General features: G+C 36.1%; 1 protein-coding gene across 2 annotated transcripts in view; it reads left to right on the top strand.

Moving 5' to 3' along the window:
- The window catches only part of syt2b (synaptotagmin IIb), a 44,382-nt gene that overhangs the window by 7,679 nt on the left and 15,245 nt on the right, over positions 1-21,458 (top strand). For both annotated transcript variants that reach the window (XM_081380217.1, XM_081380218.1), the window contains exon 2: positions 19,870-20,110. In XM_081380217.1, coding sequence (XP_081236343.1) covers positions 19,897-20,110 — 214 coding nt within the window. In that variant the 5' untranslated portion in view covers positions 19,870-19,896. The remainder of the gene's footprint in view (positions 1-19,869; positions 20,111-21,458) is intronic.

Genomic DNA, 21,458 nt, shown 5'->3' with positions numbered 1-21,458 from the left:
ATTTTTAGCCTACATGTATAATAATAATAATTGATACTTATCCGCTGGACAACATAATCAGCCCCCAAAATATTTGATCTTATAAGATGTATAGAAGTATTATTTTAGTATCATTTGTTATTGTATTTATACTATTATAGTGTTTTTTTTTTTTTTCAGGTTGCAATTTGATTTTAGTTTAGTGTAATTCTAGTAATTTTGATATGTGCTTATGTAATATATTTTTATTTAATATCTCTATGTAGCTTTGATTTATTTTTATTTCATGGTTACTGTATGTAGTTTTAGTGCTAAAAGTTTAGTGAGTTGCAATGGCAACATTTCTAATTTTCATTTAAGTTTATTAGGTTTACGTATCTAATAATTATATTTTATTTCTGATTTATTTGAATTAAATTAAACAATTAAACAAAAACTATTTCTCGGAAGTTAACAATAACAACCCAACAACACTTTTTCAATCAGGCTTTAAATAGAATACCTAAATCAAAACAAAAAACAAAAAGAGAGTATTCAGAAAAGGATCATCATATTATACACATTACATATTTTGTTTGAATAGTATAATCACCCTTCTGTCACTGTATCTGTAACGTGCGCAGGTCAAAGCGGCACACGGCACTTGTGTTGAAGCCCTCACGCGAGTCATGTGAAGCGTCTTCAGAGAGTGTAGATGTGGGCCAGAGTTTCTGACTGGCCTAATTTGTTCGACCTTCGCGGGAGAGAGAAAGGCACTGCGGAGGAGAGAACTTGTTAAAGAGATCCTCTCCCTCACAGTGAGGCCGTGACTCCCTCCGCAGGTGCTCGCCGTCTCTCAGTTCACTCCAATCTGAGAGTATCTGCCAAATGAGTGTAGTTTCTGTGTAGCACTGCAGCTAATTTGCTCTCACGGCTTTACCAGAGGACTGCTGACTCACTTGTTCACAGTGTGTGCTGAAAAGCTTAATGCGTGCCGGTTATCCTTAAGGGGTTTCCTGTTCATAAACAGATACAATTTTTTCCCGTGTTAATCCAGTGTCAGTGTAATCTGTTCTTTTTTAACCAAGTCTTTCAATTATGCCTTTTGAACTGAACCAAATAAGTTTCAAATGTGTCTTTTACCACTGATCGTGATCGCCATTCAAAAGTAGCCATGTATTAAGCAACATATAAATCTATACAATAAAATAAATGTATATATACATATATATATATATATATATATATATATATATATATATATATATATATATATATATATATATATATATATATATATAACAATAATGGAAAGTAATGACCGTAAAGGAATAGTTCACTTAAAAATGAAAATTATGTCATTCATTTATTAAAAAATTATTAGAAAATTATGCCAACAGTAGATGGACCCCATTGACTTCCATAGTAGGAAAAAAAATACTATGGAAGTCAATGGGGTCCATCAACTGTCTGGTTATCGACATTCTTCAAAATGTCTTCTTTTGTGTTCAGCAGAAGAGAGAAATTCATACAGATTTGAAACAGCTTGAGGGTGAGTAAATGATGACCGAATTTTCATTTTTAAGTGAACTATTCCTTTAATTCTCGGCAAACATTGGTATATTATGCTATCAGTTATGAATAATTTGATTAATTATTTGGCATATCATGCAATTAAATCTACTGGATTTTTTAATTAGATTATATTTAGTTTCATAGATTTTATTTATTCATTGATTATGAACCCTAATATGTATGTATGTTATCTTAAAAACTAACTGCATCACGCTTGCACATCCTGAGATTGTGTTTTCTGCTTGCTATCTGCACACATCTATTCAGGGTGAACCTTGCCTTTTGTGCTTTTCCACCAACAAGCCAAGATTTTGACAAGGGCATCAGTGATATCAGGTTTACACTGCCACTGCAATGTGTTAGAAATGCAGCACTGAGTTCAAATTGCCTGCGCTGCAGTCGTCAGTTCGGTTTGCATTAACGGGGAGATCGGATCTGACAGGAGACAATGGCGGTGAAACGTCCTGAAAATGACAAGTCAGATAAGAGGGAATTTCCTGGAAATGACCCTAGCTTTTAATGGCCGCATCAATAATTCTTCATCCTGTGAAAGGAGACCATTGTCTTTACGTCTTCAATGAGAAATTAAGACACAATGAATTTGATCCGCTTTTACTGTGAAAAACCTTGTGAATGTGATTTATGTATTTGATTAGATTCTTAAAAGGATATAGTTCACCCAAAAATTGCAATTCTATCATTTACTCACACTCATGTTGTTTCAAACCTTTCGTTCTTCTGTAGAAGACTTCTTATATAGCTTGCATTTAGTTGAAGTTATGTTCTTTTGTCATTATTAGTTTTTGTTTTCTTTTAGAAATGAATCTTTGATTTAGTTTTAGTTTTAGTAATTTTAGTACTTCGACTTAAACTTTATTTCAGTCAGTTGCGACATTTCAAATTTTCATTTAAGGTTTTCATCTTAATATTTTATTTTATTTCAGCTTTATTTCCTAACTGAAAACTATTTTAATACAAAAGACAAATAGTTAACAAAAGAATTTGAATGTATTAATCTTTTTTTTTATTACCAATGTGTGAACAGCTTGTAACAAAACTTAAAAAACAAGACCTTCTCCAAATGATTTTTATGTGAAGGACGCGCGCTCCAATGTTCAGGATAATGCCAAAATAACCATTCTGTACTTTAATGTCAATGTGACATGCAAAGAAAAGGGATTATAGTCTACTATAGTGTAACACAGCCATATCTACAGTATATATTCTAGAGTCTCAAATATACTTTATAATAATAAAAAAAGTTTACATTTATCTAAATGTATCTTTGTGTACCTAAATGACCTTTATCTAAACGTTGCTCTCGGCAGCGTGGACGGCGTCGGGATGTTCGTTTACAGTACACCGCTGCAAAGATATTTACAACGTTGTACTTCTAAGCGAAGAACGAAAAAAACTTCACTGTGAGTATATCAGGACCTTTAATCACGTTCAGTCTCGTAGATGTTACACGTGCATGCGAGCAAACACGAGCAGTAAGTTGCTGGGTGCAGTTCACTTAACGGCCACTGGTGTCGCTAATAACAAGGTTTCTGAATTCTACATAGAGCCCCTTTAAAAATGCTGCAAGGACTATTCCATAGAAGAAAGTCAAAAAAGTGGGAGCAAAAAATCTCAGGATTTTCATTATTGTCTGTACTATCCATTTAAATTTCAGCCTCACTGTGATGCTATCAAATGTAAATTTAATGCTGGCCCAAAAGTTGTTTTTCAGACAGAATGACGCACACGTTACCTTTTCCCAAAGGCGTATCTGTTTCCTTCAGCGGGTCTGCAGTCTTGGAAATGGATTTCGTTATCAATCAAAATAACTGCACAGGGGGTCTGCAACTGGCCAGACGTGTTTTGAGTGTTTATGAACAGATTCAGTCTTTCATTTATGCAATCATTTATGACAAAAAGATTATTGTTATTATTATTATTATTATAATTTTTTTACTTGGGCCAGTAAGTAACCAGAATTAAGACTGCTGCCCTGTTTACCTCTTTTTGTTCATGGACCTTTGCAAAATGAACTTTACATATTGTAATTTGTAAGTATTATTTGATAAGTGTTAAGAGCCTCAGTTTGTTGTACGTTTTACAGCATTACATCAGAATTACCAGAAGTTCTTCAGCTAAGCTTAACTGATTTGTATACAGATTTGCATGACATGTTTTATTTGAAGTTGAAATTACAGTTTAACAATTGCGTATGCCATTCTTTGACTGGTTGTACAGCTCTTTGTTTAACAAAACATGTAATTATATTAGGGAGATAGCTCTGAAATCTTCTGGATTGGGCAATGGATGACTGTTCTTCTGCAAGTTGAATACTTTCATATAGTTCCATTTTGAATTCAAGTCATTTGAAAGCAGCTTCTCAGATAAGTGTGCTTCAGTGCCACCGTGAACAGGTGAAAAGTGGTGAAGAAAAAGATGGAGGAAGAAACCAGACTGTCATAGACGACTCTTTATGTGATAGTTTGTAAAAGTGGGACATTCTCATTTAATTAAGAGCATGATTGCATTGGACAAAGTATTTATAAAAGGATATTTATCAGTGACGAGACATAGTTTGATATTTCCTGATTTGCGCTGTTATGCGTCTTTGGGCTGAAGAGTAATTGAAGTAGAAAGCCCCATTATTGATCATGTGGTTAATTAGCCCAAATGGGCTCAGGCCAATCTGTCTGGTCGTATTCTGATGAAGAGTGTGTAATGATTACACAGCGAGTTGAAAGCGTTTGAGAACATCCACCCCATCGTCAGAAGAAAGAAATAATAAATTACATTTTGCTTAACGATGTTTGTAAGCATATTGAGTAGTTGTGCTTGCAGTCAATCATATTTTTTGTGATAACGCAGTGAAACATGCCAAATTGTTCAGACATCATTTTTGGCCAGGCTGTCATACAATGAAATTATGAACACACGAATAAACAAGAAAGAACCAATGACATATTAATAACTGATTATGTTGTAGTGGATATATGCTTTTTTCCTGTGAGCTTTTTGTTTTTCTATGCGTGTAGCTGTATTTTGCCTTTTTTTGTGTGCAAATAATTGTGTCAGATGAATAACTTAAAGGGATAGTTCACCCAAAAATGAAAATTCTCTCATTAATTACTCATCCTCATGTCGTTCCAAACCTGTAAGACTTTCGTTCATCTTTGAAACACAAATGAAGATCTTTTAGATGAAACGATGAAGCTTTTTGTCCCTCCATTGACAGCTACGCAACTACCACTTCGACTAGGGCTGCACGATTTGGGCAAAATGTCATATTGCGATAATTGAGGTCAATATTGCGATTGCGATATGCGGTACAATAAACAAATGGTTTCATGAGTCAACTTGCTTGGTTCTCAAGGAAAATAAATGCACACATAGATTAGTGATAATCTGCCTAAAGAAAAAAGTTATTTAATCAAGAGCAGAGTTAACTTTAGCGACAGTGATTAGTGGCTTATAATTAGTGGCTACTGTGTACTGTCCCTTTAAGAGCAGCCGCTGCTGTCAGAGACACGGATCTCACACGCGTTCTCTCACGAGTCACAACTCTTCACGTTCATCATAAGACTACTCTTATGTTATGAAGATACTCGACAAAAAGACATTTTGGCATAATTGTGTGTGTTATTGTTCATTCAAGCTCGAAAGAGAGCTGTATTCTGGCATGCTGTTTATTAGCGCGAGTCTTTCTGTCACAGGCAGGGCGTTCTTTTTTGTCTTATCGCGCATGAATGGTTAAAAAGCATTTGCATGAATAAGAGCGGGATCATGTAACACTAGCCAAAGGATCACAAAAATGAACAGATGCTGCGTTAATTGCGTTAACAGCACTAATTTGTTTATTTAATATAAAATCGCAGCATTTTGCGTCATATAATCGTGTAGGCTTGACATCGCGATTGCCATATGATTAATCGTGCAGCACTAACTTCGACGCTTCAAAAGTTCATAAAGAGATTGTAAAACTAATCCATATGAACTAATCCAAATTTTCTGAAGTTATAATAAATAAGTATAAACAGATTTATTTATTTAAAGTGAAGTGATACCTGGTCATTTATATGAGATACAACCAGTCATTTAACAACTAATCTATTGAGTTAACCCTGCCATGAAACAGGACAATCCTGCGGCTGAATGAAATGAAAGCTTTTTGATTGTAATTGCTTTGATTAAGAAACAATGGCAGTGTCCTGGTGCGGTGTAATAGATGCAAAAAACAGGGTATTCTCTCGATAAAAGCAGCACGCCAGCGGCCGAGAATAAATGAAGCTCTTCAGCCTTTCATACAAATTCAATTACCATTCAGAGTAATAAAAATGGCATCCAAACCTTCTGATGCTGAGTGCTGACTCATAATGGAAATGTGTACTTGCACTGCATTTGACATGGCTTTTGACATCCATTTCCCCCTTTATTAGATGGGATGTGATGCTACTTTGGTACAAGCACACCATATTGAACTAAAAGTAAAACTGATTAAATGAATATTAATCAGGAAATGACCCACAGAGATCTGTGCTTGATTTTGAAGTAATGGTTGTTAAATACAACAGGACACAACTTTGAAGGCTTTGAAACTTGTGCAAAAAACAAATACTCCATCGACCATTTTGTTTCTTTAGACGTCATATTACATCTATATGCAGCTAGTGCACTAAAATTGATAAATTTAACTTTTACATCATCATTTGTGCTTTTTCAGTGATATCATATAGGGATTTTTCCTGGAAAACAAGTCAAAAAGAACTGATTAGTGAATGTATTTTGCAGCGATATATCAGAAGTCAGCGATATTTCAAAAGGACTATCCCACATTTAATGCAGTGCAGTGTGACGCTACACCTGACAGACTTTTGCTTACCTAGCTGACTGTGTTAATGAACCGTATATGTGTGTGTGTGTGTGTGCGTGTGTGAGAGAGAGAGAGAGAGAGAGAGAGAGAGAGAGAGAGAGAGAGAGAGAGAGAGAGAGAGAGAGAGAGAGAAAACCGGTGGGTGAATCACTCCGCTCAATGCGCCCTCTAGCTTTATATTCCCGGATAAACCTCTGCATTGCAGCATTACTTGCAGAAGCTGAGTAAAGCAGAGAGAGAGAGAGAGAGAGAGAGAGAGAGAAGAGAGAGAGAGAGAGAGAGAGAGAGAGAGAGAGAGAGAGAGAGAGAGAGAGAGAGAGAGAGAGACAGAGAGAGACAAAAAGAGAGAGAGACAGAAAGAGAGAGAGACAGAAAGAGAGAGAGAGAGAGAGAACCCCTGCTCTACTGAAGTTGTGTGACATTCATATTTAAACAGGATGTAGAACTATCGTTTGAACTAAATTGCTGTTGGTTTCTCTTTTAATAATACCTTTTATTTTTGTACATTTGTGTACACTTCATTGTGTATAATAGATTTTTATATGTAATAACTATTCATATTAATATTTATAATATTTATATATGTAATAAACTAACTTTCATTTTATGGTGGAAGAACACTTATTGTTTTATTATATTATATATATTTTATTATTATTATTATTATTATTATTATTATTTAATATTTATGTATTATGAATATTTATTTTACTTGAAAACTATGTAGTGGACATGTTTTTTTGTGGTTTTTTTTTTTTTTTACAGTATTTAACTTAGTTTAGCAGAAGTGTGATGTATGTAAAATAATGTATAATCAACCAGGGAATAATAGGCTTAATTAATCAAAAATGAATAGTTAATTATTTACTTTTATTTCTTGTGTTGGACAATTGAAGTTTATCTTGTCTGACTATGCTGAATTTCATTGAATTGTAATTCAGTAAATTCTTCTTCCTGTCTTTATTTTCACATTTTAATTCAACATCCTCTGTCTTTATGCAAGTAAACTGCTAAGCGTTCATGTCAGGCTGTGTGTTATAAACTCCTGCACAGTCACTGTCTTACAACAGAAGCAGTTTAAGGCCCTTGTTTGAGTGAGCATCAACTATTCATCCTTTTCTCGGCTGAGTGAACTTGTGGGTTTTTTACATGCGGGTGTATTACCGGCATGTAAAAGTCTAGACCCTGAATATCAGACGAATCCTTATTCAGATGTATTTCTAAGAAAAAGACATTGTCTTATATATTCGTAACAATGTGGTGATTATGTATGGGCATCTGCTTACATGCCGGTTTGTAAGTGTGAATAGACTTCAGAAAGATTATAGGCCATCTCAGCTATTTACCCTGTGACCTCTCCTGCGTCTTTATATATGTCACACTGCACACTACCAGACCTTTGATCCACATGTTACGTCACACTCATTCTTTATGAAATTATGTGAGCATAAACAATTCTAGCCATACATTGTTGACATCTGAAATGTGAATGAAAAAATGTGAATGCTCTCTAGGTATATTAGTTTCCTCTGCTGATTCTCTCTAAATGTCACCGCCGACTATCAGAGAATCTTGCTTTGCAATTTGTTAAAGTTAAGCTGTCAGTATTTTTATAGCTAGCTACCTTGATAACAACACGTCTGGTTTAATGACACAGATATTTAAAGGGAACTCTGTAGCCCTCTTGAGTATTGAGGATGGTTGCCACTATTAACTCAAGAACACATTAAATGTTTAAAACAGGACTGTGCCCTTGCTAAGCGTTTGCTGTCTACGTGCTTAGAGTATGTTTTACGCTTAGTAGGAGATACTACATAATGCAACATCTGTCTACATGCCAAAATATAGTACATAACTATATGGATTATATTCCTGGAAGCTTTGCTGCATTATACCCAAATATATCCTGTGGGCCTGATGTAATACTAAATGTTTTATTAGTAGTGCTGGTTGACGTAAGCATCACTTTTATTACTGATCATATTTAAGGGTTATGGATTTTTGAACAAACCGCTAACATGAGTTGGTATCATTTGTGCTACACTATAGAAGTCATTAGATTCACCACTGCCTCTTTTTGGTGTATTTTATGAAATAGAGGTAGATGCTGTTCAGTACGGTTCAAATGAGGTTTTCATTGGTAGGACTTGATGCTTGATCCAGAAAATTCACTGCCTAAGGGCTTCTGAACTAAACAAATGATATCAATTAATCCAGCTGGACTGAATGTAACTGCCTTTGTGAGTATGATGGATGAAAAGCATATTGTTTCAACTTTCTCTATGAGGAACTTGAATGTTTTTGTGCTAATATTTGTAGGTTTTGTGCACACGCACACTCAAAAACAGATTTATTTTGACCATTACTTAACATGAGTAGCCTAAGTTATTTGTACTAATGTAATAAAATGCAATAGTTAACATTAATTTAATATGTAAATATTATGCTTTTAATGAATATGCATGCCTGCAGAATTTCAACACTCATTATGCAACTCTCATAACTCTCGTTCTCAGCTTCGTTCTCATTTAAATCCTTGGTGTAAAAATTGGTGATGTGTAATATTTAAATTGGGGGGAAAAGTGGAGTAAGAATATAAGATTTGCTGCAGTTTAGCATTGTTCAGACTGTCCGTCTGAATCCGATATTTGTGCATATCCGATTGGGATCCGATTTGCAGTATCTAAGGGGTGGAGATTGGTAGGTTTAGGGGTGGATTTAGGGATCAGGGGGTGGAGATGGGTAGGTTTAGGTATATGTAAGGTAGGAGGAGTTGGATCTGGATCCAACTCCTCCCCCTGGATTTCATGTTCTGCAGTGAGGACCATCTCGGTTTTGATGCAATGCAACGTCATTGCCATTGAAGTGAATGCAGATATTCCAGAAAACGAAAGAGCAGCAGGGAACACACAAATCGGATCTTAACAGTTGCGAAATACACAGCATGCCATGGGCAATCAATAATTTAGATCAGGGGTCTCATTTATAAAACTGTGCATAGGATCCTCACTAGTAGTGTGCAGTGCCCGAAAGCCAAAAATGGCGTTCGCAAAAAAATATTCAGCCTTATAAAACCGTGCATAAGCCAGAACCTGCGCTGAATTCCCTTTATAAATCCCAGACAGCGGAAGATTGTGCGCACATGCATCTCCTCCCCGAAATAACCATATATGGAGCTTACAACACCTAGTTTTACTGTGCATATCATTTGCATATGCATATTCATCCACGTGATAACATGTTTAACGATACAAGACATTTGGAACATATGAGATACAGATGTGCCGTCACATTATATTGCTAAAAATAATTTAGTAGCCTATCCTTGCCTTGTTTTTTAATAATAAATCAAAATAGTATAAAATACATTTTAGAGAAAGTTTTTCTCAATCTTTTCCACTGGCCAATAGGATTTTTAATTTCTTTATTTTTTTAATGGAAACAGATAGGCCTTATTGTGCATTATTGATCATTATTTGCGCGAAAATATTTCATCAGACCATATCATGCGCTAAGCAATCCTCGCTTTAGTTAAAACATTAAAACACAGCATGCCACAGGAATAGTGTTCAAAAGCACTACAAATATTTATATTTATTATAATATAAAAAATGTTGTAACTTCTTGGTAATGATTTCATGTAATTTAAGTGCTCAACTTCATTAATGAGAATGGCATATTTAATCTAAATGTGTATATCAGATGTAGCCTAAAGCATAGTTTAAATCATTATTTTATTTATTTAAAATGTTATTGTGAACATGCACTGTATTTATGATTAGGACTCATAATGAAGATTTAAAGTGGTCTGCCGTCAGTCCCTCAGATCACCACCGGTGTCGCCAAACTGCTCCGTCTCCAAAACGCTCGTACACATGGGTCAGAGTTTGCGTGCAGGTGCGCAAATTTTCCTGTCAAGTTTGTTTTCATAAATCACAACTTATGCGTCGGAAGTGGCGTACGCCTCTTCCAATCAGATACACAAATAATCGGATTTGGACTGGCAATGTGAACATAGGCATTGTTTGTCTCCTAAGTAGTCTTGGCATAAATAGGAAATGTCCCATTCAACATGTCAATCTGGATTGGGGTATTTCCGTCATTCTTCCCCAGCTCGAGCCTGATTGGACCAGTATTGCATACATCACACAAACGCCGTAACCAGCCGTAAATCTACCCGGCTCAGGATAGCCATTTCTGTTTAGCTTATAAATCATGAAACAATCAGTGAAAGAGGCTTTTGGCGCAATGACAAAGGTTTTTCGTCTTGGTCGTAACTGGAAATGTGGTTAGGGTTGAGTGACCCATGAGAGCAGAAAAATGTAACATACTACAGATTATTTCTTACAGACTTATATACAGTTTTTCCCCACGATGATTGCAAAAATGTGAAAAAAGTGTCCTTTGGTCTAAATGTAAAAGTGCAAAGTCATTTCATGACTAAATAACTGGACAGTGGTCATTAGATATGATATAACCATACCTCATTATTTTTAATGGAAACAATTAAAGATTACACAAGAGTCTGTGACACTTACTGTTAATTCATAGTGTATGAAATCACACGCTTCTCTAGAGCTAAAATTGGGGCATTTTTCTACATTTTGGGTTAATTAGATGGACTGGAGCTGCTAGATTCATGTTTTGTCGTCTATATAGGTCATTTTATGGGCTGGATGTAGGTTAGATTATTGTCAGGAAATTCATATCTTCCATCAGGGACTTGAAAGCCTGACAGGATGATCTTTATAATGTCTACAGTGATAATTGAGGGTTACTGTATTTCCTGACAATTTAATCAGGAAATTCACTAACCGTTGCTGTCTGAATAAATCTTTATGAATTTAATATCGGCTGCATCAAATTGGTGATTCAGCTTCGCTGTACGAGGTATATTATCAGGTTTTGTAGAAGAAGTGCTGCTCAGTTTGCACGGGTTCAGAGCGCTGGATCAGGGATGACGGACCCCATCTGGCAGGCGCTGGCCGGGTCGTGTGGTTGATGTATGGCGCCGTGCCACCTCAGCACTTTACACATGCACACTCAATATTCACAAGGGGGATCTCCCAAAAAACAGCAGACTGAGGTTGTATTACATGTGGGAATATAATGTTAATTATGCAATATATTGGCTGATATATTGATATTTGGCATTTTAAAAATGTGTATTAGAAACATGTACTTAAATGTGACATGAAGAGCCATTTGCTGCATATGCTGCACATAAACACTGTGAGAATGATCATTCAGATTGATTGATCTGACAATATATGGCCATATCTGAGACTGTCATCTTGGTATATTAACAGAAAGTTTTTTTACTCAAGGTCAAATATGTGTTTGTTTAATTTCTACAATTTCGTGCATGTCTCATGTGCCGTTTTAAACTATATCATGTATTGGTTCCCAGCTGATCTGGGTTTTTCCATGGCTGATGTCGAGACTGAAATCTAGAGAGCAATGAGTGGCCAATACAGCTAATAACATTTCAATATCCACAGTATTAACTATAATTCTTTCAAATTTCACATCAACATTGTTTTTATGGAGAAAATATTTATTATCATCCATTCATAATGCTGTCATTTGATTTTTAAATGGAACTATCATCTATTAATCACACTATTAATCGGTCAAGCGAATGCGATTAATCGACCTGCCAAATACACATCTGTTGATATTATATTTTGGCATTATATTAATAAACCTGCTCTTCAGCAGTGGTATTTTAGTATTTATTTATATTATAGTATTCATTATAAAAATATATATATATTTTTATATGATCAGTTTTCATTTTAATTTGACTAATTTTGTTATGTGCTAATATGTCATATTTGTTAGTTAATATTTCTATGTATAAGCTTTTTTATTTCAATTTTAGTTTTAGTAATTTTAGTAATTTCATTTATTTGAGGTAGTTGCCAAGGCAATATATAGCATCTAAATTAAGGATATTTGAATTATAAATAATTTTTTATTACATTTACATTGAATCATTTAGTAGACACTTTATATCCAAAGCAACTTACAAATGAGGAAAGCAATAGAAGTAATCAACAATAGGGCAACAAATATGCAAGTGCCGTGATTGGTCAGAGTTATTCTAGCACAATACACATAGCAAGTTTAAAATATATATTTTTTTAAATAGATATAGTGTATTTTAATAATACTAAGTGTTAGTATTAATGGGTCAAGTGCTGACGAAAAAGTGCAGTTTCTTGAAAATGGCTGAAGACTTAAGGTCACCAGTTAAGATCATTCCACCAGGTTGGAAGAATTAAGGTAAAGGTCCGTGAAAGTGATTTTGTGCTTCTTTGGGATGGGACCACAAGGCGCCGTTTACTTGCCGAACATTGGGCACATACTGTAGGTCTGAGGTAATGAGTTTAGGGGAGCAGAGCCAGTGGTTGTTCTGAAGGCAAACGTCAGTGCCTTGAATTTGATGCCAGCGGGAATTGGCAACCAGTGCAGTTTTCTGAGGAGAGGAGTGACGCGTGTCTGTTCGGCTCATTAAAGACCACTTTTTCTGCTGCATTCTGGATCAGTAGGTAATAGGTAATAATAGCAACACTGCAACATCTCTCTCTCTCTCTCTCGCTCGCTCGCCCCCACTGTTGTTAATTTCTCTGAATAATCAGTATTGACATCAGCTCTACTGCTGTGCTGTCAGCTCTCTATTGTGTGAGATCACAGGGCACAGAAGCCCACTGGGCAATGAATCTTTCATTCATTTCCATCTATATTCATGCATATTTTTTTTTTACTCATCCCTTTTCCCATTGTGTGTACTCAAATGAGCTGAGGAAACACTTCTGCCACCGAATCTGATTAGTAGTGGTCTTTGCTATACTGCTCATATGTAGGGATCTGAGTTTTAAATGTCGGCGTGTATCTCACCCTGCACTGATTGTTTTACAGGTATGAATGACTCCTCAAGACGTGTGATCTTTTGAAGCGATCTGATATACATTTTCCCCTAGCACATGATCAAATCTCCTAGACTTACATTGAAGGAGCGACCCGAGCCATATTTAGAGGCCAGAATATCAGGGACTCTTTTCATGCAAGACAGTTAGACATTTTTACATGCAATAAAGATCTTGCCTGCCATTCAGCCATCAAAAACACCCAGGAACAGTTTGTGCACGATGAGCCAATTTGTGCTTTAAAATACGACAGAACACAGCGTTCTCAGCTCACTTTGAGTATTGCAGGAGTTTAAACATAATGTTTTTTATAAAAATAAAAATAAAAAACCCATTTATAGCTGATTATGCTCAACTGCCCTTTCCCAAAATTTTTGGACTAGCTGCAACCATGAATATTTTATGAAAATTTCCATAATAATGTGATGCATAATGCTAAGCTGTCTTGCAAAATGCCAGATAGTTGACATTAACTGCGCCACACTTTTCCTCATTTTGTTTTTCCTCTTAGGGTTGTGAACCGCACATCTCCTGGTTTATTACAGACCAGCCTCATGAGACTTGCATGAGATAAATTGCAATGTTCTGATGTCGGAATTGTCTTTGCTATTCTCTCCGTTTCTCTCGTTCCTTCCCACTCACAGCAGAAGTTTCTCTGCACACCTGGACAGTTTCCCCCTGGTATTTCAGAGGATAAACCTGCACAATGTCCCTGAGGGGGGGATGATTTTACACATTGATCAGTGGAGATTGTCCTCCACTAGCGGTTCAGGGCGTAGCACACTGCATTCGGCCGAGTGTGAGCAGAATCCATAATGAGAGAGAGAGAGAGAGAGAGAGAGAGAGAGAGTGGTGAAGAGGGAATGAGAAGAGAGATAGTAACGTTAAACAGGACAGAAGAAAAGAAGAGAGTTCAAAGGTAGCGATAGAGCGACTGCGACTATGAAACACAGTGAGGTAAAGTAGAGGAAGTTGGCAAAGGGAGGTTTGTGTGTAATGAAAGAGCGAGGAGTGTGTGAGCGAGACTCTTACTGCAGTGAGGGACTGCAGATTGTGCGGATGCGAGTGGGATCGTGGGATGCGCCTGTGAAGCGTTCTGCTGCTCTCTCGTTTTGGATGGGTGGCTCCATTAGGGAGGACTGAACTATTGCCTGGTAAGGGCTTTCCCATTTCTGCAAGACCCCACCTCCGGATCAACCCCGTCCGAAAAGCATGCTAACATTTTTCATGTTGGTCAGTGTTTGTTTTCGAGGGGAATTGCAGGTTAGGGTTGTTTTCGTTCTTTCCTGCTGCATTGTAAAGAGTTTGCCTTCATGATTTCAGAGTTGGAAGTGGGGCATGGATGCAGAAAGCACTAAAGATCAAGTTACTTACAAACCTGCAAAAAACAATTGAATCAATTACTTTAACAGGTTTAAATGGAGCAACAAATATTTGAGACAGAGCGAAAGTTGTTTTTACCCTGCTGAAATTATTTCCACTGAGCTTCAAGCTGGTTTAGTGTGTGAATCACTTGATTTGCCAAAGTTTGTCAGGTTATTACTAATTAAATCTTTGAAAGATACATGTTTAAACCGTATTTTCTGCTTTGTTTTCTAAGTTTTGTCTGTGAAATAATTAGCACTTTTATGGCAGAAATTGCTTCCTCTCTTTTTTTTGGTCACAGACTAACACTTCTGTAAAGATTTTATATTATTTCTGTTTTGTATGCATTTTTTTTATTTTATTTTATTTTTTAGCACAAAATGTACACACATTTTTCAATTTTTTTATGTTTTTGTACAGCTAGTCATGGACTGACACTGTTATAAATATATATTTTTGATGACAAAGTTTAAAATATTTCATCTCTTTTCTGATATTTTCACGGACAGACACTGCTGTAAAATTATTATTTTATTTTATTAATTTTCAACGTCTTTTAGATAAATCTGCCCTTAAATTTCACATATTAAAAACAAAACAAACTTTACACATCAATCGCTCAATCTTTTCTTTGTCTACGTGGCCAAACACAACATACTAGGCTATATGGTAGTGATCAGCTATGGCTCTTTTTTTTTCCGATGGTTAGTGTTGCTTTGCTGGGTTATTTTGACTGGTTATTGATTTTTCCATAATCTGGCTCTTTTCAGTATTCCCATGACTGTCCGTTGCAGATCTCCTCTCAGGAGGAAACCTTTGCAGATCATCCAGAAACAGCATTATTAAGATGTATTGAGTCTGAAGGTGGTGAGAGCTTGAAATAACTAGGCCCTTCAGTGCAGATGGCATTGCCGAGGGTGTAGAAACTACTGTAAATAGATGTTATCAGGGTTGCGTGAGGATAGGCATCATGCTAGCGGCGGTGCCAGTGCAGCAGATGTGACGATCTGTCTCCATTCATAAGAAGAGGCGTTTATGAAACTCTTTGGTTATGTGAGGATGTTTCTCAGGAAGATGCGAAGGCTAACAGGGTCTTTAAGGCAGTTAAGAAGTACATAAAATAACTGAATATCAATGACAGAGCACATAAAGATCACTGCTTGTAGTTTGAGCTTTACCTATAATTTGATTTGCCTTATGGTAGATGCGGTTTCTAAGGTTATTGATTTCCTCCAGGATTTGTTACTCTGGTTTGTCCACACAAACAGAAACAAACTCTCACTCTGCAGAATCTAATTTCTCTTGTTTCCAGGTCGGATGTGATCTAGAGGAATGTATGTCCAAATCCAGCTTGTGTCCCAGCCACAGACACACATAGTCAGGATGAAACCCAATGCACCGTCTGACCGCATATCCCAGTTCTGTCCGATTGTCTTGGTTGCTCTGTTAGATCGAGCTGTAAAATGATTAGTGTCTGCAGTTCAGGCAGATCACATCTCACATGTGCAGCTCCAAATGAGAACGAGACCCAACATATCAGGATAGATTCACTTTTACATTTCATGCATTTGACAGTGTGTCTTACAGTGCATTCATACTGTTATATTTTATCAGTACATCTTCTTCCTGGTTGTTATGTATGTATGTATCAATAGACAGGCAGGCAGGCAGATAGACAGATGGATAGATAGATAGATAGATAGATAGATAGATAGATAGATAGATAGATAGATAGATAGATAGATAGATAGATAGATAGATAGATAGATAGATAGATAGATAGATAGATAGATGATAGATAGATAGTTAGATAGATAGATAGATAGATGATAGATAGATAGATAGATGATAGATAGATAGATAGATAGATAGATAGATAGATAGATAGATAGATAGATAGATAGATAGATAGATAGATAGATAGATAGATAGATAGATAGTTAGTTAGATAGATAGATAGATAGATGATAGATAGATAGATAGATAGATGATAGATAGATAGATAGATAGATAGATAGATAGATAGATAGATAGATAGAGAGATAGAGAGATAGAGAGACAGACAGATTTATTTATTTTTAAATATACAATCAACTAGTATAATATCTTAAAATATATTAAAATGTTGTGATAATGCGAATCGAAGCATATGAAGATTTTCCAAAGTTTTAATATTAAAATCTAAAATTATCGAATTAAATAGCATATCTTAAAATATATTAAATGTCTGTGACTGTGAATCAAAGCTTATAATTTTCTTAAATATTAAATTATATGTAATCGCATAGTACAATATCCTAAAAATTAAGCGTAGCGTCAGTTCTGGCAGGTCACGTTAGTCAAGCTCTCATCAGCTGATACACGTCTACCTATAGGAATACACTATCACTGTATACATATATAAGCTCCTTCAGTATTATCAGCAGCTATCGCGTTTCTCAGGAGCGAATTACCCTCCTCCCTCCCCAGCTCCTCCTGTCCAGTCAGGATTTGGCATTCTGATTCCCCCTGAATCAATTCTCTAATTATGTTGTACATTAAAATTAATTAATGATATCTGCAATACATTCATGTTGGTTCTGTTGTGTTTACCCTGAGGGGGGTTATTGCTGCTCTCCTGCTCTTATCCATGCTAGGCTGTCCAGAACAGAGCCACACCGCCAATCCAAACTGTCTGCTAATTGGCAATCATATTTGACAATAGTGGTCCTGACAGAACATATTATACATTTGTGACTGTGAATAGCAGCCTATTAATTAATGTATTTTTAGAGTAAAATTATTTTTTTCTTTTGACAAACTTCTATTGAAGAACCCAAAATCCTGAAGTGACATCCACCAAGTTGCTGGGAAGTAGCTTTTCCCATGGACATAAAAGCACTTACATTAAAAAGACACAAAAAAAATGACTGAAGTGTAATAGAATTGATATGTTGTGATTCATCACAGAGCTGGCTCTTTCATTTCAAGACAAAACTTTACTGAAGTAAAAAAAAAAAAAAAAAAAATCCTATTGGGAAAATGACCACGCCTTCCAGACTGATGAAAAGCCCCTCATACACACCAGCTCTCACACAGCCCTGGCGAAGCGTCCTCATGATGATCAGTGTGTGAGCGTGTAAAGGGCGCTCTCATCACATTGAGGAACAGAGATGATGACACGGTGTTGTCAGTCAATAAAGCAGGCGAGCACAAATGTCAATGGCGTGCATCAGGTGAGCTCTGCAGAGGATAGATGTCCAGCTCCTCGAGAAAATCAATGCAGCTCCTCAAACGCTGGTGTCTTCAGTGATTGCCACCTGAATAGTGCAGATTGGTTTTGCATGAATTGAGGGGTAGAGGCTCTGGATGCTGTCATTTTGAAGATTTATTCAGCATGGATTGCAAGGAGATGTGCATTTGGTAAATCAAACCCATTTGGTTCTTTCAGAGAAGAACAGAGTGCAAATGCTAGTCAATAGCTGGCTTTGTTTGGATTAGTATTGATTAGTATTTATTGTTGCTTTTTGGTGGGTGGCGGTGAGGGAGGTCATAGCTCAGATACAAGAGCAGAACACTGAAATCCCGGATGCAGAAGACAATGGTGCGACAATGACCGTGTTTAATACATAACATAATCGATATAAACACTTTGCTTCTTTTGTGCATTTCCGATTAACTTAAGTTTGTTTAATTTGGGCAATTTGTTGACATTGCTAATACTAACTAAATCTCTAGATATCGCTTACCTACAACGATCATAGAAAAACTCTTAATGGTCAACTACTAATAATAAGTATGCATTTTTCTCATTCAAAACTTACAGAATACATTAGTGTCCATGAAGTGTTTTAAAATCTTTTTATTAGCACATTGATCATCTAAACCTACTCGGTTGTGTACAAACTCTTGCTTGATCAAAAGCAGTCTCATTTGTTGGTCTTATTATTCTCTTTCCCATGTTTATCTCTTTGACAGTGAGGGCTGTAAAATTACCATTTGCTAAAGTGAAGATTTTTCAGCTGGAAAAAAGCAAAAGGTCTTTAATTCTTTGCATAAAAAAATCAATATTAAACAATAATTTAATTTAATTTAATTTTAATTTAGTTATAATAATATTTTATTTTAAATTATTTATTTAGTTATTTATTTATATATTTATAAATATTTTTCTTAAAAAATTTATTAGTTATTTATTATTTTAGTAATATGATTACATTAAATTAAATAATTGTTATAAATATTTTTCTGTATTTTAAAATTTAAAATTTTACAAAAAAAATGAAGAGAATGGAAACCGATTAAATGATCAAGTTAATCATTTGTTTTCAAGTTTGTAAAACTAATCAGAATCTGTCTTTAATTTTTTTTTCGGTCATGTTATTTAGACATGCTGCGGGTTTTTGCTGGTTGCCATCTACTCTCAAACCTTAATTTATCATTTCATCCACGTATTTATCTCAATACATATTATATCTCCTTGTTACGACAGAATCCTCTTGTTGTTTCATTTCATTTCAAATATTATCTAGCAAAATGTACACCCTGCCAACAGAGCTGCCCTCATTAAAGTCATAATTTTTACAGGTTTTCATTCACCAGGCGTTGAGAAGCTATCAGCAGTGACAGCAGAAATGATCTGACATTTTAAAGGTGGATGCTGCAAGGAAAGTCAAATCAGAGGCAGACTTTTCTCTTATTTCTTTTGCATACAAGCATATGCAAGTAATAATCCTGGATTTGATGCCGTTTTATAACCTAAAGAAAACTGGTGCTAAAAGCACTGAGGCATCCCAGGACAAAATGTCCTGTGTTTTGTCCTGCAGTGCAGTGTTCTGTCGTTTATCTTGCACTTTACCCTTTAACAGCCCGAAGCTCTGACGCTTTATTTCATTATTTAAATGCAAGGCCATCCATTTCTTTATTAAAAAGAGCCGTCCACTGTCAGCTCTGATAGGTCTTATCCTTGTTTTCTTTTCACTTATTCAAGAAGCAGCTTCTGGTTTGAAGTTTTTCATGAAAATAAATATGGTGTGAAAATTGCATTTGAAAACTACACCCTTCCTACATTCAATTTGACAGACGGTAGGCTCTGATGTTTCTGAAAGCCACAATTGTCCGTAAGATCAAAAAGCATGCCAGACTTCAAGGTATTTTGTGTTTAAATGTGTGTGGTGTCTTTAACTCCTCCAGGGTTCCTGAGTGGTCAAGCCAGAGATTATGAAGTGGAACCTCTTTAAAAAGAAACCAGAAGCCATGGTGGGCCCAGAGCCCACGGGACTCGGTGTCACGCACCCGTCACACACCATGACGATGGCCCCCGCTGTCTCCACACCCGCGGACAACTCCACCGAATCTGAGGCGCCCGTCAACAAGAATGATGTCTTTGAGGAAATCAAAAGCAAGTTCCTCAATGAGATCGATAAAATCCCATGTAAGTCCTTGTTAGATTTTAGGTTCCATGTGCCTCATTCCAGTCCTTCTAGCAAAAGAGACAGAGCATATTTAGACCACGCCCACACCGCGGGGGGACAATCCATTGGTCTCCATTGACTTTGCATTGCGAGAGGCTGCCTCCTTGTCAATTATGACTTATAACAAAAAACAAAACAATATCTAAAAGCTGCTGTGTGACAAGGTGTACAGCAAACAAGCTAAATAACCCAGAAATATATTTTTATAAGCTGTCGAGCGCAACTAGTTCTCGAACTACTCTGAGAACTACGCCCACTGGAACACGACATGATATTGTAAAAAATGCTACAGCTTAGCTTACATAAATATAATATATAAAAGTGACATTTGGATATTTGACTTACCAGTGACAAAATGTTCACTGCACACGTAGACATACTGAGTGTCAGGATCCCACAATTTACCCATTCTTCTTGCTGATGCTTCACGTCTTATTGCCTGTATCCACTTTTGTCTCCTTAAAGGCTGGCTTTTACGGTTCGGAAGCTTATAAAATTTTATTTCTGGGTTTTTTAGCTTGTTTGCTGTACACCTTGTCACACAGCAGCTTTTAGGCATTTTTCTGTCTTTTGTTATAAGTCATAAATGACAAGGAGGCTGCCTCTCGCAATGCAAAGTCAATGGAGACCGTTGGATTGTTTTCCCACCGGTGGGCGTGGTCTTCAGATTATGACGCGTTGCGCTCTGTCTCTATTAGCATTTGAATGAACAATGACTCAGCGCTGAGGGAGATAAGTATCTCTCAAGTTTATTAGCATCTTTGTCTCAGAAGATATAGCAAGAATATGAGGGGAGTTACACTGGGTTAGCCAATAGACCCCTTTTGCGCCGACGTCACAGTTACGTCACAGAGGCAAAACAAACGGAAAACTGGAGGCGGCCAATACAAACCAGCATAGATTCGGCTACACAATAAGGAGCTTAAATTATTATTATTGTTATTAAATGTCATCTTGTTGTGTTGTTGGGTGCAAGAATCGACGGAGTGCAGGCTCCAATTTGAAATTTTATCGCATAATGTTTTCTAAATTATTGTGATTATTTGTGAATCATCTATGATTGTATACATTGTTTTGATTGATTGTGACTAGACTTTTTGAAGAACCTGGTAAGAAAGTGTAATCAAATACATAGTTAAAGGGTAACTAAACCCTAAACCAACTTTTTTTAGTTAATGATCTGTAAGATTGGGGCTTTAATAGTGCTGTTCATTGATTCAAGTATTGTTTTTGACATTTGTGTTTAAAGTATTTTAATTTTACTAAATATGGTGTAAAAACGTCTGAGTGCTGCCCTCTTCAGGTTGA

This window comes from Scardinius erythrophthalmus (genome assembly GCF_964197995.2).
Source record: "Scardinius erythrophthalmus genome assembly, chromosome: 12".
NCBI lineage: Eukaryota > Metazoa > Chordata > Actinopteri > Cypriniformes > Leuciscidae > Scardinius > Scardinius erythrophthalmus.
Note: the sequence above shows the minus strand (reverse complement) of the source record. Positions and strands in the feature narration are given on the sequence as shown.